This window comes from Takifugu flavidus, chromosome 9, assembly GCF_003711565.1.
Source record: "Takifugu flavidus isolate HTHZ2018 chromosome 9, ASM371156v2, whole genome shotgun sequence".
Classification (NCBI taxonomy): domain Eukaryota; kingdom Metazoa; phylum Chordata; class Actinopteri; order Tetraodontiformes; family Tetraodontidae; genus Takifugu; species Takifugu flavidus.
The window spans coordinates 823,118-851,112 of record NC_079528.1 but is presented as its reverse complement, the minus strand read 5'-3'; the positions used below and the strand labels follow the sequence as shown (position 1 = coordinate 851,112).

General features: G+C 43.2%; 6 protein-coding genes across 9 annotated transcripts; 3 read left to right on the top strand and 3 right to left on the bottom strand.

The window, feature by feature from the left end:
* Positions 1-128: 128 nt before the first annotated feature.
* Positions 129-1,371, bottom strand: LOC130530940 (cytochrome b-c1 complex subunit 8). The gene is made up of 3 exons (XM_057042539.1): positions 1,221-1,371; positions 626-792; positions 129-310 (listed from the first exon to the last, which is right to left on the bottom strand). Exons 2-3 carry the CDS (start codon positions 777-779, stop codon positions 216-218), a joined length of 249 nt encoding a protein of 82 aa, XP_056898519.1. The 5' UTR covers positions 780-792; positions 1,221-1,371; the 3' UTR covers positions 129-215.
* Positions 1,372-1,958: 587 nt separating this feature from the next.
* LOC130530842 (uncharacterized) lies at positions 1,959-7,907 on the bottom strand. Of its 3 annotated transcripts, none has more exons than XM_057042339.1 (4): positions 7,634-7,907; positions 6,436-7,582; positions 4,227-4,601; positions 1,959-3,697 (listed from the first exon to the last, which is right to left on the bottom strand). In XM_057042339.1, the coding sequence occupies exons 1-4, from the start codon at positions 7,835-7,837 to the stop codon at positions 2,757-2,759; spliced, it is 2,667 nt and encodes an 888-aa protein (XP_056898319.1). In that variant the 5' UTR covers positions 7,838-7,907; the 3' UTR covers positions 1,959-2,756. The 3 variants fall into 3 exon arrangements, with proteins under 3 accessions (XP_056898319.1, XP_056898320.1, XP_056898318.1); XM_057042340.1 differs by having other exon boundaries at positions 1,959-3,045; positions 3,122-3,697; positions 6,436-7,904; XM_057042338.1 differs by having other exon boundaries at positions 6,436-7,905.
* Positions 7,908-8,388: 481 nt separating this feature from the next.
* On the top strand, positions 8,389-14,641 carry LOC130530844 (septin-8-A-like). 2 transcript variants are annotated; one of them, XM_057042344.1, is made up of 10 exons: positions 8,389-8,845; positions 10,110-10,224; positions 10,327-10,522; positions 10,900-11,086; positions 11,174-11,335; positions 11,495-11,591; positions 11,701-11,869; positions 12,061-12,193; positions 12,276-12,463; positions 13,267-13,869. In XM_057042344.1, the coding sequence occupies exons 1-10, from the start codon at positions 8,816-8,818 to the stop codon at positions 13,268-13,270; spliced, it is 1,281 nt and encodes a 426-aa protein (XP_056898324.1). In that variant the 5' UTR covers positions 8,389-8,815; the 3' UTR covers positions 13,271-13,869. The 2 variants fall into 2 exon arrangements, with proteins under 2 accessions (XP_056898324.1, XP_056898322.1); XM_057042342.1 differs by lacking the exon at positions 13,267-13,869 and adding an exon at positions 14,014-14,641 and having other exon boundaries at positions 8,391-8,845.
* A 577-nt stretch (positions 14,642-15,218) lies between these two features.
* ccng1 (cyclin G1) lies at positions 15,219-19,648 on the top strand. The gene is made up of 6 exons (XM_057042345.1): positions 15,219-15,441; positions 16,602-16,865; positions 17,719-17,972; positions 18,105-18,183; positions 18,310-18,420; positions 18,546-19,648. The coding sequence occupies exons 2-6, from the start codon at positions 16,602-16,604 to the stop codon at positions 18,735-18,737; spliced, it is 900 nt and encodes a 299-aa protein (XP_056898325.1). The 5' UTR covers positions 15,219-15,441; the 3' UTR covers positions 18,738-19,648.
* On the bottom strand, positions 19,304-21,307 carry nudcd2 (NudC domain containing 2). The gene is made up of 4 exons (XM_057042346.1): positions 20,879-21,307; positions 20,472-20,520; positions 20,241-20,392; positions 19,304-19,982 (listed from the first exon to the last, which is right to left on the bottom strand). The coding sequence occupies exons 1-4, from the start codon at positions 21,065-21,067 to the stop codon at positions 19,899-19,901; spliced, it is 474 nt and encodes a 157-aa protein (XP_056898326.1). The 5' UTR covers positions 21,068-21,307; the 3' UTR covers positions 19,304-19,898.
* Positions 21,308-22,380: 1,073 nt separating this feature from the next.
* gabra6a (gamma-aminobutyric acid type A receptor subunit alpha6a) lies at positions 22,381-27,480 on the top strand. Its single transcript, XM_057044055.1, has 9 exons — positions 22,381-22,549; positions 22,624-22,691; positions 23,058-23,278; positions 23,361-23,443; positions 23,540-23,683; positions 24,403-24,555; positions 24,878-25,128; positions 25,952-26,196; positions 27,459-27,480. Exons 1-9 carry the CDS (start codon positions 22,381-22,383, stop codon positions 27,478-27,480), a joined length of 1,356 nt encoding a protein of 451 aa, XP_056900035.1.
* Positions 27,481-27,995: the final 515 nt, after the last annotated feature.

The window sequence follows — 27,995 nt, the reverse complement described above, 5'->3', positions numbered from 1 at the left end:
AGCTTAATCAATAATGTACACTCTTTATATATGGCCAGTGTGCACAATAAATCCTTTAGTATTTTTTGAAAAAGTAGCATTGAATGAATTCATATTATACTAGCCACAAATATAAACAAAACAACGCATTCATATAAATAAATTTCTCTTTATTGATAGACACAGGGATTTGGAATTACGTAACACCAGGCAGTTTTCAGAGGGTTGGCAGAGGTTTATTCATCATTTTCATAGTCAGCGGCATTCTTCCTCATGCCCTGCTTATGGACAGCGTTGCCCCACGTGTAGGTCATGTACATGAGGATCATTGCTAAAACAAAAAGATTGTAGAACAAGTTAACAGCGAAAACAATGCACGGTCTCACTGTACAATAAAATGAATAAAATGTGGAGTATTTATTCTTATCCTAATTTTTTTTCCACAAATATAATTGCTAGAGCATTGTCTTGTGTCAAATCTGGCTTTGATTTCTTTTTACTGAGTACACATTTGGAGTGTATGAGAAAACTGTATTATTACCAAATCACTTGAAATCAAATTACTTTCATTTCAACAAAATACTTAACTTCCAACCTGTGTTCGTCATATATACAACATGAATTGCATGGGGAAAAAAACACTCACGGGGGGCAACTTTAAAGAAAGAAGATGAGAACCGTCTCCAAACATTTGGGATTCCCTTAGATAAGTAATTGGCAAAAGCCTTCTGCTCAAAGGGGGACAGGCTGTAGGTAATCATGTGCCTGACCCTGGCCAGGTTTCCAAAGTGATGCCCCATGTTGAGAGTTGATCTGTAAAAACAGAATGCAAAATCTCAAAATTAATCATATAAGAAAAATTAATAGGCATTAAAAGGTCTAAGGAAAATATGATGATGGATGCATGACTACATATTGAACTTGTTATATTGGTCAACCATTGAAATTAGATAGATAGATAGATAGATAGATAGATAGATAGATAGATAGATAGATAGATAGATAGATAGATTCGTTTATGACAGCTAGTCGGCGTAACGATATGCTCGATGCTAAGCTAAGGTACAGACAGTCCTTGAACCTTGTCCGTAAATTTACGAGGCCATTAACCGAAAATGTCTAACGTTAACAATCAGGGGGAAAAAACAAGCCTTTTTAGATTGTAACTTGAGCGCTACGAAGCTAAGGTAAACACACTGATTCGAAAAAAACAGCATTTAAAACGCGACATTGGGACCCACCGTGTTAGCGCTCACTCGGATTTAGGAAGTTCCGGCCTTCTCCGTTGTTTTTAGAGGTTACTTCCGCTTTACTCGGGACAACAGTGCCACCTAGCGGCCAGGGGTTTGGTCACAGCACCTTGCAGCGTGAGAGAAACTGTCGCTACGTTGAACTCTAGTTAGGAATTAAATCAGTTCATATTCATATTCAAGATAATTCACTTTGAGCCTTGTGTGATGAAAAGATACACAAAGTATTGTTGTATGTGAATGGGTGCGGCCACTGTGTTGGATATTTGTGGTTAGCTGTAAATGGTCCATTCAAAGACCCATCCCCATAGAGCTTTTTTCAAAGTACAAAGATTCAAATTTGTATGTTTATAGAACCTGTCCAGATGCATAAACACGGGAAGTCTGCCATTTTGTTTCAAATTATCAATGTTTGCATCTTTTGGGCTCCTATTGCTGACGGAAATGGGAGTACGCTGGCCCAATGATTGCTGCTTGCAGCTTTGATTTGCATTGTAACCTCAGTCATCAATATTTAAATAGCAAAACTATACAACCCAAAAACAATTGTACCTTAAGTTGATGTTCAAAATCTTGAAAATGGATTATTAAAAAAGAAAATACTAAAGAAGGTAATCCTGGCAGCCTACCTGTGGTATCAGGTAACCTAACAATTTCCTCCTTAGACATAATTGCATTGCAATCAAAATATTTCATGTAGAACTCGCATTCAGATGTATGCACAGAATATTCATGCATGTTATTTTTTATTTTCCAGTTTTTCAGAAAATATGCCAACATACTCAAACTCTTTTCAATATCCCTAAACTGAGCACAGACACACAGTGAAATCACTTAAATTGCATAAATAGCCATGACATGCACTTTGTCACATTCAACCAGTACAGATTCAAGTACGGAGTCAATTCATACATATGCGGTCACTCAGTGACTAAGTTATAAATACACACTGAAACCTTGACAACTTTCATTCTGGACATTATGAAGATAGCTGTCATTCAGACAGCTGCCTCTCATCCCCAAGAATAAAATGCTATGTAAAAGTTTTTGTGACTATTTTCTTATTGTCCAGAACAGGCCTACTTAAAACATTTATTGTGTTAAATTAAAGAATAATGACAACCCACCCACCCAAAATAAGTTAACAAAACATAACTTAAAAAAAATCCTATGAAATAATTCAACTCTAATTTTCCTCGTGTCAGATTCAATACTACATGTCAGACAGTAAGTTGTAGAACAGGATGCACTGGCACCTTTTTTCCCCTCCCCATCATACTATAACAAAAAGAAAACCAACGTCAGTTTTTCATTAGGATAAAATACTTCTGTTTAAGTAAACACACTTGATTAAGTAGACACACCTGCTCCAGATCAAACTTCTTTCATTGGCAAAGATTTTATAACCCATGAAATCACTGAGTCTGGTCAGAGTATCCGACACTGTGACGACTGTCTAAGAGGGTGTTGTACTGATGCTCCATTCAGCCCGTAAAACAGAAAAAGAAAGACATGGTGGTAGCTGGTTTAGCGACATGTGCACCTGGTCGCAACCATGTCCTCAAACTCCTTGTAGACATAGGAGCCGTCCTCTTCAAAGATCATGACACTTAGCGGGCTGTAGTGTGAAGGAATGCAGGAGGGCCTGGGCACAGAGGAGTCGAGCTTCTCATATATGATGTTCTGCACCATGGTGTGGACAGGTGAGCCGTAGATGAAGCCCATGGTCCTCGGACAGATGCCTCTGCAGTACCTGGGGTTGTACTTTGGTGGGAAAACGATCCAGTGATCCAGTTTGAGTTGGCTGAAACGCACCCTGAAATCATACAAAGCACAGTCGTTTGTAGGGAATTCAGAGCTGGGAAGCAGCTCGGGCAGGTGGGGGTCCAGACCTTTGCCACCACGTTTGCTTTTTGGAGAGTCCCTCTTCCATCTTCTCTTTTGTCGCAACCTGGATTCAGATTTGACAAACACCTGCTTGTGAAATGTGTTTTCTGCAGCGACTGGTGCTTGAAGTGCTTTGACGTCCTCCTGCAATCTCCGGTGGCCTATTTTACTGGTGTCAGTGAGGTAAAGAAGCAGAGGCGGGGGCCTCAAGGTGAACTTCAGGGCTTCTTTTCCGCCACCACCACTGGCTCTTCCTTCATCATGGCAGGTGACGTTGATGAGAAGTTTTATGTTTCTCCCATGAAACTTAAAGAGAGGCTTGAGAAAGGAGGTGACATCAACCTCCACCCAGCTTCTCATGTTCCTCCCGTCTTTGGTGCCGGTGAAGTTCACAGCGTAGTGGACCACAGAACACAGGTGGCAATGTTCCGACTGCTCCTGTTCCTGGATGCTCAGGTAACAAGCTCTGTTGGCAGGGGCTACGCCAACATGGGCAAAACTGTACACCAGGGCTGACTTCAGAAGGTGTTCTTTTCTTCTCACTTGACCAAGATTATAGGAAAGGTCCTGCATGTAGCCCTCTGAGGAAAAGCACAAGAAAACTAAACATTAATCTCCAGTAATACTTCCATACAAAAGCCAGCTGAGCGCTTCAGAAAACTGGGGGATAAACACCCTGTTGTCAGATTTTTTATTAGAACAGTTTTTAAAATATTAATGTCATTTAAAAAAATAATAATAATTTGACCTTTTAGAAACTTAACATTCCATGGGTGGACTGTTGGAATTGTTCTTTCATTTTGTGACAGTTCAAACCTTAAAAAAAAACTATGGAAAAGTCATTTGCTCTGTGATCAAGCCTGTTTAACATTTACTGACATTTTATCATTGACTCTTTATTTTTTATCCATTTGGTTTATCGAAAGTGGAGTCCAATAAGTGGAATCCTCTCCGTTCGGCTTTTTATTACAACTTCATGTATTTTTGTGTTCTACTGTTCTCAGCGTAAGAAGAAAGTAAAACAACGAAATCAATCCCCCCCAACAACTCAGAAGCTCAAAGCAGACGCCCAGTAAATGTGTGCTGTTGTGGTTATTTTTAATCGCTCACCTTTGTTACTTTGTGCAAAACACTCGTCTTGCGGCTTGATCAGTCGGACGGTGTCGCACCTTCTCCCGTCCAAGCTTCTCTGCACCCTGGAGGTCTTCCTGTAAACCTCCGTCAGATAGGTCATGTAGCTCTCCTCGGGGGTCATCTTTCCCCCCGGCCCCGGGTTCCACCTCGACCCTCCGTGCTCCGACAGAGCCTTTAGCAGCGGGGAGAAGATGCTGGCGTAAGGGTGCGTGAGATCCGCCAGGCTGTGCAGATCATTGGAGGTGGCGGCGGAAGGCGTCAGCAACGGCCAGCCGCAGGCGACCAGCATCAGACAGGTGACCAAGCGAGGACAACGAAGGGGAGCTGACATCAGCATTTGTTTTGGCATTCCTTAAAAAAACAAAGCAATAGAAACTTAAGGAGACGCTCCACTCAGGGCTGGAGGTCAACAGGACCGCGCACGTGCCGCCGCTCATCAACACGCGCAGGTGTTCGCAATCAGGTGTGTGTCTGACGTAATCAGGTAAAAGAGCGACAGTCGGATTCGGTCGGTCTTCGTGTTGCACCAGAAGGAAAAAGCATTTGAAGATGACTTCGCAAATCAATACTGTTACAATGGACTTCGTTTCCATCATTATTTGCGGGGTAGTACGTGTCCGTGGTGCTTTTATTTTGAAAGCGTCCCGGTTGTTTCAGGAGACCTGACGGAAATGCTGATGTTGAAATAAAAGGTCACTTTACATTATCCGTAAATACACTCAAATCTTGAATTTGTAAGTCGACCGTTCTGTCTTTTTCTCACAATTTTAACTTGATGTTTTCTGAATACTTAAAGTGAACTAGCACCGATTCATGTTGTTGTTGTTCATATACATGGAAATCTAAAGAGAAGCTAAATAAAATGTAAACATGCAGTAAGACATGGAATTTGTCTCTCGGGAAACACATAGAATGTGATTTTGGTGCATTCACGGGTCCCCTACAGGACTAATATATTAGCAAAAACAAAGAAAACTGACATATACAATTTCATAAATATAATTGAAATACATACAACTAATTAACTACAGGTTGATTTGGGGCTAATCAATAATGCACTGACACACAAAGTATTTTTCAGAAATCCCTCCATAAAACACAAGATAATGGAGTTAAATCTCAGCACCACAGAGAGCTCGATGTTATCAGAGCACTATATACTGTAGTTCTTAAATTCAACAAGGGAAGTCTTAAAGGTCTTTAAACTGGACTGCAGCTCTCTGTTCTTTAGCAAAGAGATTAAAGGGGGGGGGGGGGGGGGGCGAGTTTAACGTGCACAACACGTTCGTTTACTTTCTGGCTGGCCTTTGTCGGAAAATATTGTGCAAGTTGCTTTTCTTCCATTACCGTAGACAAAGGACATTGTTCTGGCTGTTTTGATTCTGTCCTCATTGGCTCAGGCCCAACTCTTCTGTGTCTCCAGGGTCAGTTAAGGATAGAACAGAATGAAAGCAGACAGCACCCCCCCCCCCAAAAACTGAAGGTTGACAGTTTTCAATTCAAATCTTAAAAAGGTGAATATGAAAATCGTAGTTATATTTTCTTAGAAGCTGTGAAAAATCAAACTCAAAATGACCCACTTACATAACTTATCCAGATATAAAGACAAACCCTGATGTGGGCTCACAAAGGGAGGCCTTCCTCCATTCAGGTCCCAGTTCACATAGACGTGCGTGTGTAAAGAAGACATTCCTCCACGCTGTTCAGCACCCTGCTTTGCATAACTGGTCCGCTCAGGATTTATTTGACTTTTAATGACGTTTTGAGACAGCTTTTTCAACTGTTAATTCCCCAGAGCTTTGTCCCAGTAGCTTAGATCACAAGAATCTACATGTATTTACATGGTTCTGTGTTCAGGAACTCCATTGTCTACAACACGGGACTTTGTGGTAGCCGTTATAGTATGTTTATTTTACACCGTCATTATCAATGCTCAAATAGATTTAAGGCTTCAGTCATCAACTAATGTGATTATAAATATAAATAACCCGGAGAACCCCTGGCCAGAATTGTGATGCTTGATTTGTAATTTATTCACAGACTTTATGAGTCAGTAACTGTCTTTTCAGATTATATAACATGCAACATTTAAGTTATTTTTATTCTCACAGTCACTCTAACCAGTCGTGAGTGAATTTATTTGCTGCTCTGTGTTTCTTTCCTGCGTGAGGCTGGAACAGTTTACTGATAGTGTTGAATCCCTTCAAGTGCTCCCTGTCCTCCTCGTCCTCAGTCTTCTCCCTGTCGCTACTCAGCCGCGCTCCCCCTAGAAGTGCTCTCACGTCATCCGGCACACCTCTGCCCAGGTAGTGGAAGGCCTTCTTCCCGTAGTTGTCCCTCTCATCGATGCTGGCGCCATGACGTTGCACGAGCAGGACCATCATGTCGGCGTGGCCGTGGATGGCCGCGATGTGTAAAGGCGTGTATCCTCCGTGCGCTTTGCTGTTTATATTCACGTAAGTGCCTGTTTTTCTGGAGATCTCCAGGATTTTCTGCATCGTTCCACAGCTGCCGTCCTTGGCTGCCCAGTGGAGCACTGTGAAGCCCGACATGAAGTCTTTCTTGTGAACCAGTCTGGCGTCCTGCAGCATTAAACCACAGAGTTGTCCCCACAGTCCTGCTGCACACTTCACCAGCCACTCGTGAGCCAACGGCTCCAGAGGCACGCACTCAGAGTATTTGCTGTCATCTCCTGGCCTCGAGGTCTTATTTGGAGGTTGAATCTGGGGAACTGACTGCACCCCCTCTGTCCAACGTTTGGAGTCCCTCTGGGCACCTTTCCTGTAGACTGGACACTTTAAAGCCGGAGCTGCTGGTGGAATTTTGCCCAGTTTATGTTGTGTTTTATCCAGCTGCCCTTGTGATCCACCCTGAGCTGCGGGTGAGGAGGCTCTGGGTGGAGACTTGACCGCTACGACCGCGAACACGGCTCCAGATTTCTTCACCTGGTCTCCAGAGAGACTGAGGACTTTGACACTGGTCGTGTCCACGCCATTGTCTCTTGGTGACGGCCTCCTGCCCGGCTTACTCCCCGCAGACGCACGTTTGGGACTGCAACAGCACGAGTCGTTCGGGTTTAAGGGGTATAAAATATTATTGTTGTTTTCGACGTCAGAGAGAACCATTTTTGCCTGCTGGGCCCGCTGGGGAGACATGGAGGAAAAGCTGGTGTTGCTGCACACACTGTCCTCCATCTGCGCTGTCCGCGCCCCACCGCTCGCCTCCTTAACAAAGTCCTGGTACCTTTTCTTCACGACCACGAACTTCACCTCCTCGATCTGCTTGACGACGGCGACGCTGTTGACCAACTTTTTGAAGAGGTCTCTATTGTGCTGCTTTTCCGCGGGATCGCTGCAGCCGATTCGGCTCCTGAAATGATGAACCAGCTCCGAGTTTTTCACTTTGCCTCCGCGCTCCAGCAGAAAGGACAGAATGGATTCCTGGGTCAGAGCCATCTTGTTCGGCCGCCAGTCGCAGTTTTGAAAGACAGAGCATTTATCTGGAGTAAATCCCGGAGGATGGTCCGCCCGCTGCCCGTGCTCCCCTCTCTGTTGTCCCCCTCCAACCGGCGGCTTCCGGCTCCTCATTTCTCTGGACTCTCCGCGTTAAAGTGGGCAGAGACCTAAGAGGCTCCAGTGATTGGATCATGACCACAAAATCCATCTAAGGTGCTTTTAATTTGACACAACATGCAATATACAACGATAGGTTATCAGTTTATTCAAAATATATGGATGGATATTGTTTAATGTTCTCAGTGGAGAATAGAAAGATTGAGTTCATAGAAATGCTAATTGGCGCTGAAGACTACTTTTAATATTTATAAATTCGATTATGTTGGCTTTTATACTCATAGTAATACGTTTTACTTATAATGCATATTTCACAAGGTCTCAGAGTGCTACAAATAGAGGAAAATAATGCACAAAACAAAAAGAATGTATAAAAACAGAAACTCAAATAGCAACAAGTAATACTTGAACGATCCAGTGCCCCCTGTCGAAAAGACTTGTTAACTCAAAAATGTCTGCGGTGGTTGGTGTTAATTTATCAGCCATGGACAGTAACGGTCATTAATAGCACCGTTGGGCAAAACATGAAAGTAATGTTTACCATCATCGTCATTATAATCGTTATCTAGAGCTACCACCAGGGTGATTGGTTATACATTGTCTCTATGAATAATGCTGACTGACATTTGTTGTGAGGGGGTACATTTGCCATTTTCACACATTTTTAGTCCAGTCATTTAGTCCAGCTTCGTTTTTATATAATGTGTTTACCCTTGTAGTCACATATAAATGTGAATGATGTGCTACCTTTGATTGTCCAAACGGTTAAATTTACTTCTCCGAACACATGATAGAAAAAGCTGTTCATGGGCGTGCATGAATATATGAGAGCATAATCGTGCCAAGCAAGGCAGGCCAGTTCCAGTGTGTTGGAGTGTCGCCCTCCAGCACAGAGGGGGTGTATCTTCACAGAGGCCATATTGAAACGCGCTTGTCTGTGTTGGATGTGTGGAGCAGCTCCGCTTCGTTATTCCTGCGCACTCTCCTCTGACGATGGCGGCCAGCCAGGTGGATGCGTCCGCAGTAAGTAGCACAGCCGGCCATTCCGCACAGCGCCAACAGAAATGAATTGAAACACATGATTCAGGTGTGCGTTATGCGGGGGTGATGTGATGGAGCGTAGGTGCGCTCGGCAGTGATCGTGACGCTGCGTGTTTTATGTTGAGCGCATCGACATAAATATTGACATCATCATCACCATCATCTGCGCACAAGAAGGCGCACTTTAGCATCCGACCGTCCGACAAGAATGCCGTGTCAGGAACGACAGCATGTCGTCACAGGTGTTGGCACGACTGCCCGTTAGACTGGACAGTAACGTGAACGCAACACCGACAGCAGCCTGGAAAAGACAGCAAGTAAAGAGGATCAGCCTAAGTAGCAAGCTCTAACACACTCCCCGGCAGAACATTATGCGTTGTAGTTGTCATGCGTGGTGTTTTTATTTTTTTGGTGCTCTTTCACCCGTTTACGTGCTGCCAGTGAGAGAGGTTGAGGTGTAGGCGCGCAGGTTACACTTTGGAGGAGTTAATTGTACCAAACCAGAGGCCTGGATGTCCTCCCATCCTGTGCAATAACATCTAAATAAAGAGCTCTTTGTGAGTGTGCCTGTGTGAAAGTGTGTGCGTGTGTGAGAGACAGAGAGAGAGAGAGAGAGACAGCGTGAGAGAGGAACAAAACAGATGAGTGCTGTATGGAACACATCCTGCTCATCATGTTGAGTCTTTTGAGAGTTGCCAGTATCCCCGTGGGGGGATTGGAGACTGGACCAGCTCCCAGCCCGTTTAGCTCTATAGGTCCACTTCATGTCATTTAATTTAATCACTGTTGTATGCGTAATTGAAGATATGTCATCATCTCAATGATAGATGTGAGTTAGTGTTCTTTATGGGCTCATCTCATTTTATATTTGATGTGTTTTCTGTTTCAACTGTATATTTAAGTGCCCAATCAATTAAAACATTTTAAATAATGAGCATTTCTTCCTCTGAGGGACTTGTGACGTTTCATTGATCTTGAGAGTGCTATGCCATCGGCTGTGGGGTTTTATCTCGTAATGTAGCGACTGAACCTTGTTATACGTCAGTCTATTCGTGCTGCAGGGACGACCTCATTAGCCAAGAGTGCGTTCAGAGCATGGAAGCAGACCTCAGATCTGATACGACAGGAGCGCACAATCACACTGTGTCAAATTCTGTCACCGTTTAACCCTAACAACTGATTGTTATGACATGGTGCTGAGACGTATGTGTTGCTGTAGTTTTTCATGTCTTTTCAAATCCGTCAGAATGAAGAGAAGCGAACCATTGAGCTTAATGGCCACGTGGGCTTTGACAGCCTTCCCGACCAGTTAGTCAGCAAGTCAGTTGCTCAGGGATTCAGCTTCAATATCCTCTGTGTAGGTATGTGTGGATCTGGGAGAAATCCTTTGACATTCGCATGAACGTGCACTTTGAACTCTGACAGGGTCGTCTTTGTTTCTGCCGTCTTACTTTTGTTAAAAGGGGAGACTGGTGTCGGCAAGTCGACATTAATGAACACCCTGTTTAACACCACATTTGAAAATGAGGAGGCGAGCCACTATGGGAATAAGGTCCATCTCCACCCGCAGACATATGAGCTGCAGGAGAGCAACGTCAACCTCAAGCTGACCATCGTGCATACTGTAGGGTTTGGAGATCAGATCAACAGAGAGGAAAGGTATGTGCTAGTTTGTCTTTACTTATTTACCAAAATAGCAATCAGAATTTTAAATGAAAGACATTCTTTTAATGTGGGTTTGATTCCAATCTTCGAGAAGGTTAAGCAATTCAAAATTCTGCCTTCTGCTTCCCTCTTCTTTCCGGAGGCTAACATGATCCCGCAGTACAAAGCTGTGGGGGAGATCTGGCCTGTTTGTGGCTTGCTAATTCTGAATTGGACTGGTAGGACTAATGCAAACTCGATAAGCGACAATTAACTACTGAAAAACAAAAAATTGTCACTCAGGAAGAATAAAACCTCCATAGATCCCATCCAAAAAGAAGGAAGCATAAGATGTCTATTGAAAATAATTATATTTCTTTCTTTCTTTGCAGCTTTAAGCCCATTCTTGAATACATCGATACCCAGTTTGAAAAGTACCTTGAAGAAGAGCTTAAGATAAAACGCTCCTTATTCAGTTGCCATGACACCAGAATCCACGCCTGCTTGTATTTCATTGCCCCGAGTGGACATTCCCTGAAGTCCCTCGATCTTGTCACGATGAAGAAACTGGACAGCAAGGTGACCACGCAGTCGGTTCATCATTTACCGTTCCTTGTCCATCATCCTTCCTCATGCTATCTTTTATTTTTAAATATCCCGGTGAAGGTGAACATCATCCCCGTCATTGCGAAGGCGGACACTGTGAACAGGAGCGAACTGGACAAGCTGAAGATCAAGATCATGAGCGAGCTGGTCAGTAACGGCGTGCAGATTTATCAGTTCCCCACAGAGGATGAAGCTGTGGCAGAGATCAACTCCTCCATGAATGTAAGTCCTAGCCGCACAAAGACACGAATACATAAAACATTATCCCACATATGGACCAGCCGGACTCATGGTTTCGAACGCAAACAGACACTGGTGTGACGACAGCAGATCTGACTATGATTTCATGTTGAATTAACAGTGAAAATCTTTCTGTTGCAGACTCATCTCCCCTTTGCTGTTGTCGGAAGTGTTGAAAATGTCAAAGTGGGAAATAAATTGGTGAAAGCACGGCTCTACCCCTGGGGTTCAGTACAAGGTGAGCGTTCACGTCATATCCAACATTAGCCCAGTCAGCCTGAGGAAAAGCCACGCTGTCTTTTGTGATTTTTCAGTTGAACATGCTTCTATTTTCTCTTTTTTACCAGTGGAGAACGAAAACCACTGTGATTTTGTGAAGCTGCGGGAGATGTTAGTCCGCGTGAACATGGAGGATCTCCGAGAGCAAACCCACGCTCGACACTATGAGCTTTACCGCCGCTGCAAGCTGGAGGAGATGGGCTTCAAGGACACCGACCCAGACAGCAAGTCGTTTAGGTGAGATCAGGGGGGAAATCTGTGAAAAACGCCTCCCTGAGCGTCTCTGGTGACCATAAGCTTCAGACATGCTGCTCTCAACTCACTGCATGTACAAATAGACAAATACCTCCCTGATGCAATACAGTGTTGAGTCCACTGTCCGTTGCTTTTAAACATCTGAATCACATTGTTTCCACCCTGATCTCCAGCCTCCAGGAAACATATGAAGCCAAGAGGAAGGAGTTCCTCACCGATCTGCAGCGCAAAGAGGAGGAAATGAGACAGATGTTTGTCAACAAAGTGAAGGAGGCCGAAGCTGAGCTGAAGGAGAAGGAAAAGGAGGTGAGGAAGGAAATTGGTCTACAGATGCGCTTTGAAAGGTTCCTCGTAGTTTGGTTTCTCTCACAGTTTTCTCCGCCTCCAGCTCCATGAGCGGTTTGAGCAGCTCAAGCGGATGCACCAGGAGGAAAAGAAGACCCTGGAGGAGAAAAGGCGTAACCTGGAAGAAGAGATGAACGCTTTCAACAGAAGAAAGGTGGCAGCTGAGACGCTGATGGGGCAGGCTGTCCAAGGTGGTTCACAGCCATTCAAGAAGGACAAGGACAAGAAGAAGTAAGTCTGCTTTTCTGTTTGGGACTCAAACGAGGTGATTGGACAGAACTTCCTCTGCTGATGCAATCATTGAGATCATATTATCTTCCCAAGGCCATGACGGGTCTGAAACTGATACAGAGACGGATTGGGGCTGACGCTGTGTGCTCAGACATCGTAGGGGTCACCGCTTGCATGACGCAGCCCGATGCACATTTCCCTGCAGGCTAACCTACAGGGCCGAGGCACTTCTGATTATGTTAACTAGTCCCAGGATGGCTCACATGTGGCTCACATGTGTACATGTGCGGTGCAGATAATTCTGTGATGTTCAACATAAAAGCAAACTTAGACAGATCTCAGGAAATATTTTGTTTGATTGGGTTCATTTTTATAGCTACCAGGATTGAAGTGCATCTGTTGTATAGAATAGAAGATGAGTGATTGAAGTATTCTTTTAAAAGTAAAAATGAAGAAATCGATTCTCTGGACTGGTTTAGGTCGCTCATGAAAGTGCTAATTAAAGACAACATTTAAAGAATTAATCTTTTTAGTTAGAGCTCAGGACTGTATCTCTCCTTTTGGTCTTTATTCTGCCCATGAGAATGTGGGCTGGACTTGGAACCTGACTTTAAGAGCCCATTAAACCATCAGATTTAAAATGAACTTTACCAAAAAGGATATTCATCCTTCCAGAACAAACATTCCATTTCCATTCCTTTCATTTTGTACTGTCTTTATGTTATGTTTCATTTTTTTACCATTTCATATTCATTTCTTTTACCCCTTTCAGAGTGTGTTTTCCCATTTTATCCCCCTTCCAGTTGATTTACAGATCAAACAACCAGAGAAACCAGGAATGTGTCTGCCATCAGCATGGGGAAAAACTTCCTGAGACTGTGTGGACATAGAATCACAGTGACAATGCAGATGTGTCAGCCTGAATAATTTGATGGCTGTAAGCCGCTGTGCACTCCTGAGCCACAAAAATAGCTGTGCTCGGTTTGTTTGATTGACTGACTTTACTAGACTCACAATCCATAGACTGTGTTCATAACCAGTTTGTGTAATCTTATGTTCTCTTATGAATGTTAATCTTCTGGTGAATGATTTAAATGTACTTTTCTTATTGAGAAGGATGAATGGAAAAGGACAGTTAGCTCACAGAGCGCACCAGGAGGAAATTAAGGCAGTAAATGTTTGATTATTTACAATCCAGATGAAATCAAGGGTTTGTTCCTGGTGGTCAAAGATGGTGATGCACAAAATAGTGTAGAATTGTTAATAATTGTCACTGTTAGTTTTACTTTGATATTTGTCATAAATCCATGCAGGGTTATAAATGAAATAGTTTACACTGAACTTGAAAAAAACTGAACTATACTGCCTTGTTTACATTTAAATAAAGAGAAGCATTTTCAAACTGAGCATTCTATCATTTCATTTGTGGATCATCTGAATCCCTTCTTTTTGGTTTTTCCACCCTACAGTCTTAATATGTTTCAAAGCATTAATTAACCTTGTCGAGTTGCTTGTTCTGATAAATTATGTTTTTCTCTTCTTTCTTCTAGCTTCTTTAGTCTTCCTTCTGCGTGCTCCTTAACGTCAGGAAGAAATTTGAATTAGAAGACTTTCTACCACACAATAAATGATACAGACTAACCAGTGTGTTATTTTTACACAGTCCAATAACAATTTTAATGCGCCCATTGTCCTTGGAAGCAAGTCACCCTAAAGTCCTCCATGTGTCCTTTAAGCAGTACTTTGTAACATGGTCTCTGCATGGCTCCCAACCCCTCTTATTTATCATTCAACCTTGGAATACCTGTCAAAACTCTCATATTTTATTTTTTCACTAACAATGCTATCATTTGTCATGCTTGTAGTTCTTGAATAATGGCAATGTACACTGTGAAAAAGATAAAGTGACATGATATTGCAATGCTGTACTGACCATAACAGTATATTAAGCACTTTAAGAAATATGTTGATCATCGGTAAATGTGCCATATTCTACCCAAGTGTTGTGTTATATCAGAATTATATAAAGAAGTATTTTATAGCTCTAAATGGGAAAACCATACTTATGTTAGAGAAAGTATGTATTTATAAATTCAGGTATAAATCTCAATGCTATTCTATTAAATCTATCAAGATTTTTATAGCCTGAAAATAAAGAATTGTTGTATGAAAATGTGCCATGCTGTCTCCAAAACAAATATTTGCTCCAAAACGGTATGAATAGTAACACAGGGGAGTTGTAGGTGAGAGGGCTCGTGTTCCTTCCAGAATCTTCCGGAAGCCTTCCAATAGATGTATATTCAGGGAAAAAGGATGGAAACAGGTGGAAATTCTGAACATTTAAAAAAATATACCTGGCATGACGAGTTAATAATGTGTGGAAAGGTTCATTCTATTGATGTTTTTAAACATAAGTTATTTATGCAGTCTCAATGTTGAAGTTTTGTTCCCTTGATTTGTATTTTAAGTTATATAATGGTTTGCAAACTATAGTATGCCATTTGATGCTTTACTTATATGACTGCCCATAAAAGTGATTAGATTAAAACAAAAACAAATATTATATTTACCCTGTCAACATGAGAGTCACTAGTTTCACTATGTCCCGCCCACTAACTGTGATTGGTCCATTATTTTGTGGTGGGCGTGCTGCAGTGGAGAGTGACATGAGATGTGCCCAATTGTAACGTTAATTTAATGACGTCATGTGGCCTAAACCAATGAAAGCTTGCCATTTTTGGTCATGGGCTTGGTTTTATACGTGACTTAATCTCTAAACTGCCCTTTTCCCGTCGCCTTACACCAAGGGTAGGCGGGTGTGCATAGGCAGAAATTGACCTATGCTTAAAACTTTCTTTAAAGAAAGTTCATACTCACACATAATTTTATTTTAAACTCATTTTTTCACACGCTTATCTCAAGTGCGTGGATACTTTTTTTTCATCGCTTTTCCCCTCCTCAACGCAACTTGAGCAAAGGTAAGATAACTAATCTTCCTTCTTTTCCCAATAACGATGTATTTAATCTTGGCTGGTATTTAAAAACGTAAACTTTAAACAAAGCTGTTGGTGGTTTTCACTCCATGAAAACTAATGCTATCAAACCTGAAAACTAGTCCTTCGTGGTGTTAGCATTAGCCGCTGTAGCATCTGGTTAAGTCGTAATTAACACTTTAGTTTGCCATTGCTCTTCGTGAGCCGCAGTTTTATAGTTTTAGTGTAAGTTATTGCACAGACGAGGTTGTTTCGCGGTTTTAAGTGTTTTAAGTGTGCCTGTGGTCCACAGTTTTGATGCTGTCACCAGACTTGTGGTAGCTCTCGTGTGTGTAGCAGGGACATGTCCCGACATGACGCAGATCCTCCTCTGCCATATAAATGGCCCCAATTTCGATATTAAACGTTGCAGAATTGGCTGCGAGTTTCCCCACACTACTCCAAATACACGATTTTTTAAAGTTAAGGTTCTAAATTGTGTATATAAAAGTATCTTTATACCGACGTGGTGCGTAAGCTGCATATGGCCATGCATGTACGTGGTTCGCCTGCGGTCCAGTTCAGTCCAGTTCAGTGACAGCTGGGAGCAGGAGGGTTGTTACTTGATAACCTACAACCCTGGAAAGAATCCTAAACCTTATACCCCACTGAGCAAAACATGCCATCGCTTCTGCTGATCTGTGTTGCTGTATGGAAGGGGGCTGTTCGATACTCCCAACACGGCCTGTAGCAACATTACAGCCATTGGGTTTAAGTTTCCTTCTACTGTTTCACACCTTGATTTAAAGGGGGTGAATACATTAGAGAACACTATAGATTAATGTTAAAGTCGTGTTATTTGTGGCTGGGTAGGAGGGTTTTATGTAAAAGTTAGATTTGATTATCCGTTTCAGTGTAGATATTTTGAATATCAATTTAAAATTTGCTGTTTATGCAATATGATAGTAAAATCACCACATAATTCCACAATCTACTTTTTGCTCTTACTATGGGTGGCAAGGCAGTTGGCCTTTATTAGACCTTCTTCCTCATCTTGGAGTTGGGTTTAATAAATGTAAGAAATGTTGGTTCAGCTTAACTCCTCGTGCATTGCAGCATTCAAATGTTGTATAAATGCGGCTTTTCCCCTGTCTACATCTACACAGATGATTGACACGGTGACAGAACCGAGAGCACAGCCCTTTGCTGTGCAGGTGAAGACCCTGATGGATTTGGAGGCCAGGTATCAACCGAAGCTTAGTGGCTTGAGGCTTATAGAGACCTCCCAGGACAACGGCCTCAGGATGACCACCAGACTCAGGGAACTGGAGGTGAAGGACCTGCTCTCTCTGACCAGGTTCTTTGGTTTCTCATCGGACACCTTCTCACTGGCCATCAGCCTGTTGGATCGATTCCTCTCTGTGATGAAGGTTTGTATATAGTATTCCCCCTCACATCCTTTTAATTGTGTGTACAGTGGGACCTCTACTTACTAACGTCTCTACACGCGAAATTTTCAGGTTACGAAACGTCTCAACGGGAAAATATTTCCTCTTGTTACGAAAGAAATTTCAGGATACGAAAGGCAAAAATGCTACTCGCAGCTCGCGGAGTTTAGCGAACGCAAACATGCTTGTAGCTGCTCTGCCATTGGCTATCGCCTAGCATCTTCCTGTCATCCCATTGGCTAGGAGGGACGTCAATATGTACAAGTTTGTGTGTATCCCAGCGTCTTCTTCGACGTCTTCGTGATTTATTGTGGGTGTTCGTATGTTTGTCCATTAGATGGCGGTGTTACCACAAGTGTTAACGTTCATTGCTAGTAATGACGGCTAATGTAAGATTAGCCTGTAATAAAGGTCATTTTGTTCCTGGAGAAGCCTTGCACTGAATTCCTACATTTATTGTGCGGTAATCTAATTGTAACATGTATTTGTTTTGATGCATTTTTATAATTTAAAAAAAAAATTATGTCCAAATTTTTGTGGGCTTGGAACGGATTAGGGCATTTACATGGAAAACGCGTCTCTACTTACGTAATTTTCATTTTTACGAAACAACTTCCGGAACCAATTAATTTTGTAAGTAGAGGTCCCACTGTATTTTACTTTGAAAATATAAGATCCTGTTTCTTTTTAAGTAAAACAGCATTTTCTAGTCTCCTTTATTGTGACAATAGCCTAGTTTAAGTTAATAAAAAACAAGAGTGTATTTTGATTTGGCATCGTGGAGCAAATTGGTCTACTAGAATATGTTCTGATGAATGTTTCCTGTCCTCTCCAGATTCAACCAAAGCACTTGTCCTGTGTGGGTCTGTGCTGCTTCTACATCGCAGTTAAGTCTTCTGAAGAGGAGAAGAACGTGCCTCTGGCCAACGACTTGATCCGCATCAGTCAGAATCGCTTTACAGTGTCTGACATGATGAGGATGGAAAAGATCATCATGGAGAAGCTCTACTGGAAGGTGAAAGCTCCCACGGCCCTCCGCTTCCTTCACCTTTTGCACAGCCACATCCAGGAGCAGCTGAGCTCTGAGAGGTACCAGCACCAGAACAAAATGTTATCTATCAGTCTTAAATAGTGTAGCTGTTTCGTCTCGTTAAGTGGTCTTTGCAATCATTTCATAACTAATTTGTAATCCTGAGACTAAAAGCACTTTTGGTTTTATAGCCAGAAGATCATAAGCCTGGAGAGACTGGAGGCCCAGCTGAAAGCCTGTCACTGCTCATTTGTCTTCTCCAAACTAAAAGTATGTTTGTGTTATTTGGGATTTGATGTTATGAAAAGCTCTTATGGTTTGCTGGTTTCGTCGTTGTTTTAATCTGCAGACTATTTATAGGTTTTGTGATCAAGCGTTTGTACTGTTTCTCTGCAGCCATCTCTACTCGCCATGGCTCTGTTGTGCTATGAGGCCAAGGAACAACACGACCCTGAAGACGGTGACAAAGTTGAAGAGATTCTGGAAAGTCTGCAGAAGCAGCTGAATGTATGATTCTTTTAATACCTTTATATTTGATATTGTATTGCCCTGTGTGGAAGACATTTGTTACCATCATGGTGAAAACGACACAGTTGTGTAGCTTTAACAACCCCCCATCCTCATCTGTGCAGATTAGAGATGGTGACCTGGTTTGTGTGCGGGAGCTGGTTGGGAAATGCCTGGCTGAATATGCCACCTCCAAGTGCTCCAGGCCAAACAGCCGCAGGCTTCGCTGGATTATTTCAGGAAGAACTGCACGTCACCTGAAGCACAGCTACTACAAAATCACTCACCTTCCCACCATACCTGAGTCGGCTTATTAAACCGGGAGCTATAAATGGGTGACCTCAACAACCAGAGAACACTCACAGCTGTCTCCAAATATTTGCTCTGACGAGATAAAACATTTGGTCTACTCTCTTGCTGTTAGGTCACCCGTGTACAGCTCCAGTCATTTTCTTTACAGATCTTCATCAGTGGTGGTGGATTTCTTTAAAGGAGAGCTCTAAAAGTAACACATTTAGCTTTGTCGTCACACTCTGATCGTTCTCCCTGCATTGCAACAGCCTCCTTGACAAAGAGGAATGTTTTCATGACTAACAACTACCACCCTGCAAAGTTTCACTTTCCTGGTTGAGTTGCTTGCACAAGTGTACAGTATGTACTTCAAAATCCGTGCCAAGGTGCTTGGTGTTTCCTGGAGCGGGTTGCTGGTCTTAAGCTAAGAAAAAAAAAGTATTGAACCACCTAGGTCCTCAGTCCACTGTGTGGAAGAGGAGGGAGAAGGATTTTGTGAACAGCAAAAATGGAACCAAGAAATCGGGCCCAAAGTCCTTAACTCCCACCCTAGGTTGTCCTGTCCTGAATGCACACTCCTACCCAAGGTGACTTTTTTTTTTCGTTTCGTTTTAATTTTGTTTATGGCGAGGGAATGCTGGTCTACTCCGGGAGGCACAGTTAGTGACTATTACGACTACGGTCATGGCTACTACTGAGCTGATAATTGCCACATATTCTTGATGTGTCCAGAGTGAGGAACCGCATAATTTGATTTCTTCTGTTAGTAATGTGAGGCACACAAATCAGTCATTGCAGTGGAAATGCAGTGGAATTCGCATTTTCTTCCTGTTTAGATGTTCTCGGTTAAAGGTGTTCTCAGATGTAAAGTGGATAATAGAACAAATCATCTGATTAAACCACATGAACCTTTCAATAAAACTTTATTGAAAAGCTATTGCTGTATGTATACATTATTTTTTTAAAAACATTTTTACAACCTGAAAGTTGTTATGTCTAATTTGAGGCCATGTGACTTATCAAACCACACTCTAGTAATAACATTCTTCCTTTCCAGACATAAGAGAGGCTGATATTTCCTGCTTATGAAGTCACAGTATTTGCTCGAGGGCATTTGTCACACTGGCCTGTGCTCTTCTGCCCAGTGTCCATGTCAGTGTTCATTTGGCAGGTGCTAAATCTTGGCTTTAATCACTCAAGCTGGAGAAATCCGGACCGCCCCCAGCATAATTCCCAGAAATCTCGGCACCGCTGAAGTCAAATCCAGGATTCTAGCAGAGATAGAAATTTAAATGAAAAGAGCAGATGTATCTTTCACTTTATTGCAAAATGTTAAAACAAATTGTCAATATTTGGTCTAATTTTTTTCATCATACTTACTAAAACAATAGGGATAAAATCCTCTGTAAACACAGTGCCTCTATAAAAACAACTCATGTATTTGCACTCTTGATCCTGGTAAATATCCACATTCCATCTGTTTATAGAATCTCTCAAACATAGATCACACTCGGGGCCATTAGACGAACCTCTCGTTGAAACCTCTCCAGCGTCAGCTTTTTCTGCATCTGGTTTTGGACCCAGGCATTTGCACAGTACTCCCCTTCCAGCAAGGACGTCCAGCAGTTACCTGCCTCTCTGTTTGTCTTCATCAGAATTATCCGAATCAAACAACTGTCCTCTATATAGGGGAGAAAAGGTTTGTGCAGAAAATAGTTATTTTTGTGCAAACAGAAGCTTGACAATAATGTGATACCTACCTAGTGTCCATGTTGCCTCGTCGGATACAGTTTTGTCATACAACTTTCCCTTTAAGAGGAAAAATGTATAGAACATTTATGTACAGAATTTCAAGTAACATTTAAGTTCAATACAGGATGGGTAGACTGAATACGTTTTGTTTTTTTTAAATAGACTGGAACAAGCAGAACAGTTAGTCTAGTCTAGGTTAATTGTTTTCATGTTCTGCTCCCACATCTGGACGTGGCTTTTCCGCTGTACCCACAGTTTCAGTGTCTAACTTCATAAATAGAGAAATAGAGAGCAATAGCTGTGTGAACACTTACAGATTCTCCTTACCCTAACAATTATGAAATTATTTTAACAATAATAATTATAATAATAACAATTATGAAGGAAGACTGACACGTCAATCACTTCAGCACACCTTGATTATTTCCTTTCCTTTAACACACAGCTCAATATCTTTGGATCCCAGGCGGCACTTGACATCTTTGGCGGACGTTCCGTGAGGCACATCGACTTCGATAAAAACCTCCTCCATGGTCTGGTACCAGGATCCCCAGGGCGTCTTGCAGGGGACAACGCCGCTCCTCTCCTCAAAGTGCACCGACATGTTGCTGTTTTGCTCTGGCTGACAGCTTAACTAAAAACAGTCTCAGTCCGATAAAGAAATTGTGCTAACAGCTGCGTAATTTAGACAAACTTCTATACTGTTCTATACTTCTTCGTTGTCAAATTTAATCCATTTAACTTTGCTAATCACATTATAAATCATCAATCCTGATAGTAAATTTGTCACTTGGGCTCTTGATTCTTCTTCGCTGATTGTATTCTTCTTCTGCTTCTTCTTCGATTCATCTTCTTCTTCGATTCTTCCGTTGCGCTGCAATTCAATGTTACATGTCGCCATCTACTGTACAGATGATAGAGCGTCAGAGAACGAACTTAAATTTAGAAAAGCTTGCATTTATCCTGACTGTACATTATTCATTACAATTAAATTACACCCGTACTAATCGGTCTGGAAAACATTTGCTATTCTTTCAGTATTTTTAAATCAGTTAAAAAAAAGAATCCTTATGTAGTACCTCGATAGATTCCTCATACCTTGAACTATCACGTTCCTCTTGAGCTCTTTAAATCTACGATGAAGACCTATTTTCTGTGCGAACAGTGCACTGTTGTGTTTTATATTTATGAGGTTGCTGCATTTTTTAATCTCGATTAATCATTTGATACTTTTTTTGTTTGATAGCTTGTTTTGTTTTGTTTGTTTTTTGTTCCAGGAACAGCTCTTTATTCAGTAGTGGTTGTTTTAAATGTACTGTTTAAAATGTGCAGCCCTGATCCTAGCATACTCATACAACTGATACCATATTGGAAATTATTTCACTATTGTAAAACGTGTCGAAATAAGGAAAGTGGAAAGTACACGCTTACTGTTTTTCCATTCGGATCAGTCTAAAAATCATAAACTATTTCATTTAAAATTTGCAGCCATGCAATCAGTCTGCAGGAGTCTAATTCCTATTCATATCCCGTTAGTCACGTCACTTGCCGTCTGCTGGCCAGATATGGGAACTACAGTCAAAAATCAATACTTTTGACATTCGAGGACGTCATACGTCTGTGATTCGATGTCATCGACAGCAGGTTTAGCTTCTTTTAGAAAAAAAAATCTTTAGATTTTCCAATAGAAGCAAACCAATAGAAGCTGTCCTTTGTCTAAAAATGGAGTGGATTTACTAATCTGTTAATTAGATTACCACTCCTGCCTCGGTGCCTGTGTCTGAATGCATACCTTTCTGTCACTTCAGTGCCACTAGTTAAACTCTAGCTCGAGTTTCTTGATTCAATATGCATTCTAACTCAATATGAGATTTTTTTCCCAGATAGTTGCCTGCACATTTTAAAATTTCCGAATTCATGGCTGCGCTGACCTCACCTTTACTTGTGTTTATCTGCTGGAGCCTTTTGTTCCTCTTCAGTCTCAGTGACGTGAGTGGAAATGAGAAAACTACCTCAGACAACATCACTCGCATTTTGGACCGGCTTCTCGATGGGTATGACAACAGACTGCGACCTGGATCTGGAGGTGATTCAGCACTTTGACCTCAAAGCTTAACATGCAGACTATATATATTCTGTTTGACAATCTGACTTTTGCAGGTGGTGTCACAGAGGTGAAAACAGACATCTTCGTCACCAGCTTTGGACCCGTTTCAGACGTTGAGATGGTGAGATACTCGCGCTGTCAGGAGATGATTGTATGACTGTGACTGTGGGAGATAACAGTGGCGATAACTTGCCTTATGGGCAGTCTGCCATGAGACCATCTAATGAGCTTTAATCTGTTTGACCAGCGCTATAACTTCATTACCGATGGCCTCTAAATCAATATGACAACATGTCAGACAGAGGGAACGGCTGAATAGATTGATTAATGATCATCCAGGATGAGTGGCATCCATCTTTGCCTCATCATGCTTCACCTTGCACTGGAAACTGAAAAGGATCTTTCTCTATTCAATTACAGCTGATGAACAACGTGTATTTACAGTGTAGCTCATATGCTAAATAAATCTCCCGTGGTTCCGTGCCAGGAGTACACCATGGACATGTTCTTCCGTCAGATGTGGGTTGACGAGAGGCTCAAATTCGAAGGCCCCACCGAAATCCTGCGGCTGAACAACCGCATGGTGGACAAGATCTGGACACCGGACACGTTCTTCCGGAACTCAAAGAAGTCCATCTCCCATAACATGACCACACCCAACAAGCTGTTCCGAATCATGAAAAACGGGACTGTCTTCTACACCATGAGGTGACCTCCCTCATGCAGTTGAGGCTCTTGTCGTGTATTTTGAGCATCTTAAAGTATCACCTGTGTGGTCTCTCTCTGTTAGACTGACCATCACTGCAGATTGCCCAATGAGGCTGATGGACTTCCCCATGGACGGCCACTCGTGTCCCCTCAGGTTCGGCAGCTGTAAGTAGACCCTAATCAGATATGAAGAAGCAGTAGTGCTCTTCTGTTTCACGTCCTTATCTGTGTTTCTGTTCTGCATGCTGTTGGCCTTCAAAGATGCCTACACGAGCAGTGAGATCATGTTTACATGGAGGAAGGGGCCCGTAGCGTCTGTGGACTGTCCGAAAGAGTCGATAAGCCTCCTACAGTACGATCTGGTCGGGCAAACGCTGTCCAGTCAAATCTTCCGATCAAACACAGGTAACAGCGCTCACGGTCAGCAGGATGATGTCGCAGGGACGGCACATTCATGAAGCACATTCATGAAGGGGAGATTCAGATCACTCTTCAACACGTGAGGAGCACACAGACAGAGAATAGTGCAGTGACCTACTCTTATATTCCCTCTCTGTTACCCCCTGATGGCGGGCTGCAGTACTGTTCACGTCCTCACCCAAAGATGGCCGCCCACGTCCCCCAAGGTTATTTGAGCTTTACATTTACGTCCCCGTCCACGCACGTTTGAACAGGCTCATTATAGCTCGTTCATTTCATCCCTTGTGGTCCTAATGTTTATTCACCGTTGAAAGCGCCGATGCTGCTGCTCGCTGCAGCGCGTCTTCGCTCCGTGGACGTCCGCATGCATCGGTTTAGACTGAGCGAGGGGAAGTGTTACACGTAGTGACACTGCATGCTCTCCTCTAGCCCCCTCCCCTCTGCTTCCTTTCCACTTGATCCCATTTCTAAATGTCTGCCACCCCCCCTCCCACTTTTTTTTACCTTTTCTCTCATCCATCCGCTCCGCTGTCACATGCTGCTGTGTAGTTCAAAGCCTATAACACGACTAACGGCGGCGATACACAAATATACAATCTGTCAGAATCAGTTTAGCTTCAAGGGCATACAAGGTCGTCCGCTGTGTGCCCCCTTTCCACGTCTCGGGGGGTTTGCTCTCTTCACACATGCTGTTTGTCTTGCAGGTCACTACTCTGTGCAGGTGGTCCACTTCCACCTGCAGAGGAAGCTCGGCTACTACCTCATCCAGACCTACATCCCTCTCATCATGGTTGTGGTGCTGTCACAGGTCTCCTTCTGGATCAACAAGGAGTCTGTTCCTGCCCGCACTGTCGCAGGTATCCCCCCTCCCCCCGCAGCGATGCGGAGCAGCTCAGGTGTGCTGCTTCTGCATGATGTTCCAATAAATACAACCTTGGAAGTATATTCCCACAGGTTTTGTAGTTAAGAGGACTTTGAAGGCACTTCATTTCCCACTAAATGCCAGAAAATTCACTTCATTATCAAAAATGTCGCTCACTCACAGGCAGCTGAAGACCTTTAATCAGTAGCATTCACACCTGCTTTTCGGAATCTATTTTTCCTCGTGTTTTTTTTTGAGAACCTTTTTCACCTCAGAGTGAGTAAATTCACTGGATCTGGATGCGTGTCCTGTTCCAGGCATCACCACAGTGCTGACCATGACCACCCTGAGCATCAGCGCCCGGCAGTCCCTTCCCAAGGTGGCCTACGCCACAGCCATGGACTGGTTCATCGCCGTGTGTTTTGCGTTCGTGGCGTCGGCCCTGATCGAGTTTGCAGCTGTGAACTACTTTGCCACCCTCCAAGCCCACCGTCTGAAAAAGCAGAGGGCGAGGCAGGACAGGCTGGAGGTGCTGGCCGCCAGCAGCGACGATGGCGACACGGTTTCGGTGAGTGGTCGGTTAAAAAAACAGGGCAAATGAAGCTGAAATGCTGACTCATCATAACATACACTGAAGGATCATCTCCATAACTTAAGGTGACACGGAAATCCTTAGCAACCAGGTAATCTTGAGAATCTAATAAGAATCTGTTGGTTCTGAAAATTGGATTTGTAGTCAGAGTTATCCAATACTACTGACTAATAATAGGAGAGATCTCCAGTTTGTTGAGGTTTTAATGATGAAGTGTTAAACTTAAACTGAATGCAGCATCAATTTCTGCTATCAGGGATGTGATATGTGTCACATGACCCCTCAACGCGCTCACATGGCTAATAAGGAAATCTTCACAGTGTGATGTGATGCAAATGCTTCTGTGATAAAACCAAATCACCACACAGCTTTTTGCTTGCTTCCCAGTCAGGAGGCACCAGGCATTAAATAGTAATATGTGCTGTTGTAGCGCTCTCATCTACAGCTATATGCTTTATGCTAATACAGTATGCCACCACGGCGTCCTCCCGGGATCTGTCTCACGTGTTGGGCTCATGGTTAGATGCTTTAAAAATAGCCTCAGTGTGAGAACAGAGAACAAGTGGAACGCTCCTCTGCATAATCTCATCACCATCCTATGGGCCTCCAGAAAACTACCTGCTGTGTTCCATAAGCTCACCATTGAGAGAATGTTCCTGTGGGAACCAACAGGACCAAGCTTATCTACATCCCTATTCATATTTAATTCATCATATATGTACAATGCAGGCTCAACAATTGTTCCCCCCTCTTTTTGCATGGCTAACCCTCCATCTTTCTCCGTGTCTCTCGTCTCCAGATGGACAGCAGTGCTCTGGAAGGCCTAAAGAGGAGGAACCACTCCGTGTCTCGCAGTGAACCAGGAGATACTCCGCCGTTGCCTATTTTCCTCCAGCAGGGCTCAGCGTTTCCTCCGGTCCCGCAGCTGGCCGGCACCAGCCCTATCGACAAATACGCCCGCATTCTCTTCCCAATGACCTTTGCCCTCTTCAACCTGGCCTACTGGTACATTTACCTGTCTAAGGAGACCATGGAGGAAGCCAGGTACGTCCATCTGTACTGTGAGCAAATCAGTAGTATGAGAGATGACACTCTTGGCTGTAGGACAATTCACAACCATAGTTCCTTCTCTCAGGAAATTAGGTTCTCAGTTAGCTCCCAAAGGGGCCTGGTTGCATTCTAACAAGCCCTCAGTATAAGGAGAACCATGGTTTTAGTTTGTCCTCAGTGTTGGCTGAAATAAATGGAGGTGACCTTGTTGTTTCACTGCAGCCTACCACCAGGGGGCAGTGGACCTTGACTTCCCTTTAAGCCATGCGGATGCTCATAAAAAGATATTACTGTTAAGCTGCCATCAAGGCCTTTGTTTGAATCTTTTGAGAGCTATTGGTGAGCAGCATCAACCTTGGCAACACCAAGACTGCTGGGCCTCCTAACCGGTGGACCCACCGCCAGAAATGAACTTCAAGGTCATCGCTTATTATTGGTATTCTAAAAAAAAAAAAAAGAACTCAGAATGGGCCATTACTCAAATCTGTACCTCAAGCCTGCTTCACTCTGCTCTAATTATGATAGCGCCGAACAAAAGTACCCGCCGTTTTTTTGTCAAACACTTTTATCTGAGGAGTAAAGGCATCAATAATTTCTGATGCTGAAACAGCCCCAGGAGCTGTTGGAGGAGGAGAGCGCAGCGGAGAAGAATAATGTCAGGTGACGTTGCTGCTGCACTGACACCAGCTCTGTAACTGTCCTCGCCACTTCACGGGTCCACAACAGCTGTATGGACAGATCGCACTCTTTTTTACCTGGAGGCTGGCCGAACCCCCACTGCACTAATGGTCCCCTCCCAGTCTTACTGGTAACAGCGGAAACAAACATTCGTCCTGTTAATGCATGAGACACTTTAGAGCACTTCTGAGCTCTCTGAACAAGACAGGAAGAAAAAGAAGAAAAAAATGGGGGGATGAAAAATGGTTGTTACGTAACACGGAGTGCAAATCTGTTCATCATGCTCCTCATGTTCTCGTCAGAGAAATTTTTATGGCTGTTTTATTTAGAGCGCTGTGCAGAATAATGAGAGAGACAAAATGGAGAGCAGGAGAACAGCTGCATCACATTCATCGCCTCTACAGATTTCCACTGCGGCTGCCACTCTTGAGGAGGACAGGGAGCGCTGCAGATCCAGAGTGTGTGTGTGTGCGAGTGTGTGTGAGTGTGTGCCTGTGCGCGTGCGTGAGAGGAGACAGAATGAAGCTTTCTGTGTGCTCCTCTCACATTTTGTGCTCTGCTGCATTTCGCTCTTGCAGGGACGCGGAGCTTCCAAACTGAGAGGAGCTGGAAAAGGGCATGTGCAGCCGGAGAGACCTTCAGCATTCAGCCGGCCTCACCTCACCTCACCCCCCCATCCCCCTGTGTGTGTGTGTGTGTGTGTGTGTGTGTGTGTGTGTGTGTGTGTGTGTGTGTGTGTGTGTGTGTGTACAGGCTCTCAACTTTCTCTCCTCTGACAGACAAAATGAATCAGAAACTCATTTATTCTCCCACTGCACATCTATTTATGTCACAGGCTGTGACCGCTGCCCACTCCTGTTATGAGCTGAGGAGCTGTCCTTCATTGGCTTCGATCACTTTACACACGGACGTGCTGCAGCATGACATTTAGACGCACAAGGAAACGCATCGAGAGAGAGGGAGGAAGAAAAAAAAAGTGGATGATACAATCTATGATGGCTGTAACTGGTGGTGATGCAACAGTGAACCAATGTTTTCAGAAGCCTGCCCTCTACAGAAGAACAGCCCCCACTACAACCAGATCAAAGGCAGTTTGGAGGAGGCTCGCTTCCCTC

Coding starts and splice junctions, on each gene's coding strand:
- LOC130530940 (XM_057042539.1), bottom strand. CDS start 779: ATGGGGCATCACTTTGGAAACCTGGCCAGGGTCAGGCACATGATTACC. Junction 311..625: donor TTTCTTTAAAGTTGCCCCCC/GTGAGTGTTTTT, acceptor TTTTTGTTTTAG/CAATGATCCTCATGTACATG.
- ccng1 (XM_057042345.1), top strand. CDS start 16,602: ATGATTGACACGGTGACAGAACCGAGAGCACAGCCCTTTGCTGTGCAG. Junction 16,866..17,718: donor GATTCCTCTCTGTGATGAAG/GTTTGTATATAG, acceptor TGTCCTCTCCAG/ATTCAACCAAAGCACTTGTC. Junction 18,421..18,545: donor GTCTGCAGAAGCAGCTGAAT/GTATGATTCTTT, acceptor TCATCTGTGCAG/ATTAGAGATGGTGACCTGGT.
- gabra6a (XM_057044055.1), top strand. CDS start 22,381: ATGGCTGCGCTGACCTCACCTTTACTTGTGTTTATCTGCTGGAGCCTT. Junction 22,550..22,623: donor ACTGCGACCTGGATCTGGAG/GTGATTCAGCAC, acceptor TGACTTTTGCAG/GTGGTGTCACAGAGGTGAAA. Junction 23,684..24,402: donor AATCTTCCGATCAAACACAG/GTAACAGCGCTC, acceptor TTTGTCTTGCAG/GTCACTACTCTGTGCAGGTG.
- LOC130530842 (XM_057042338.1), bottom strand. CDS start 7,837: ATGAGGAGCCGGAAGCCGCCGGTTGGAGGGGGACAACAGAGAGGGGAG. Junction 4,602..6,435: donor GAAGGGATTCAACACTATCA/GTAAACTGTTCC, acceptor TGTTTTTTTAAG/GAATGCCAAAACAAATGCTG. Junction 3,698..4,226: donor TTTTGCACAAAGTAACAAAG/GTGAGCGATTAA, acceptor GCTTTTCCTCAG/AGGGCTACATGCAGGACCTT.
- LOC130530844 (XM_057042342.1), top strand. CDS start 8,816: ATGGCGGCCAGCCAGGTGGATGCGTCCGCA. Junction 10,225..10,326: donor CTTCAATATCCTCTGTGTAG/GTATGTGTGGAT, acceptor TTTTGTTAAAAG/GGGAGACTGGTGTCGGCAAG. Junction 11,870..12,060: donor CCAGACAGCAAGTCGTTTAG/GTGAGATCAGGG, acceptor CCTGATCTCCAG/CCTCCAGGAAACATATGAAG.
- nudcd2 (XM_057042346.1), bottom strand. CDS start 21,067: ATGTCGGTGCACTTTGAGGAGAGGAGCGGCGTTGTCCCCTGCAAGACG. Junction 20,521..20,878: donor AAGGAAAGGAAATAATCAAG/GTGTGCTGAAGT, acceptor TTCCTCTTAAAG/GGAAAGTTGTATGACAAAAC. Junction 20,393..20,471: donor CGAGGCAACATGGACACTAG/GTAGGTATCACA, acceptor TCCCCTATATAG/AGGACAGTTGTTTGATTCGG.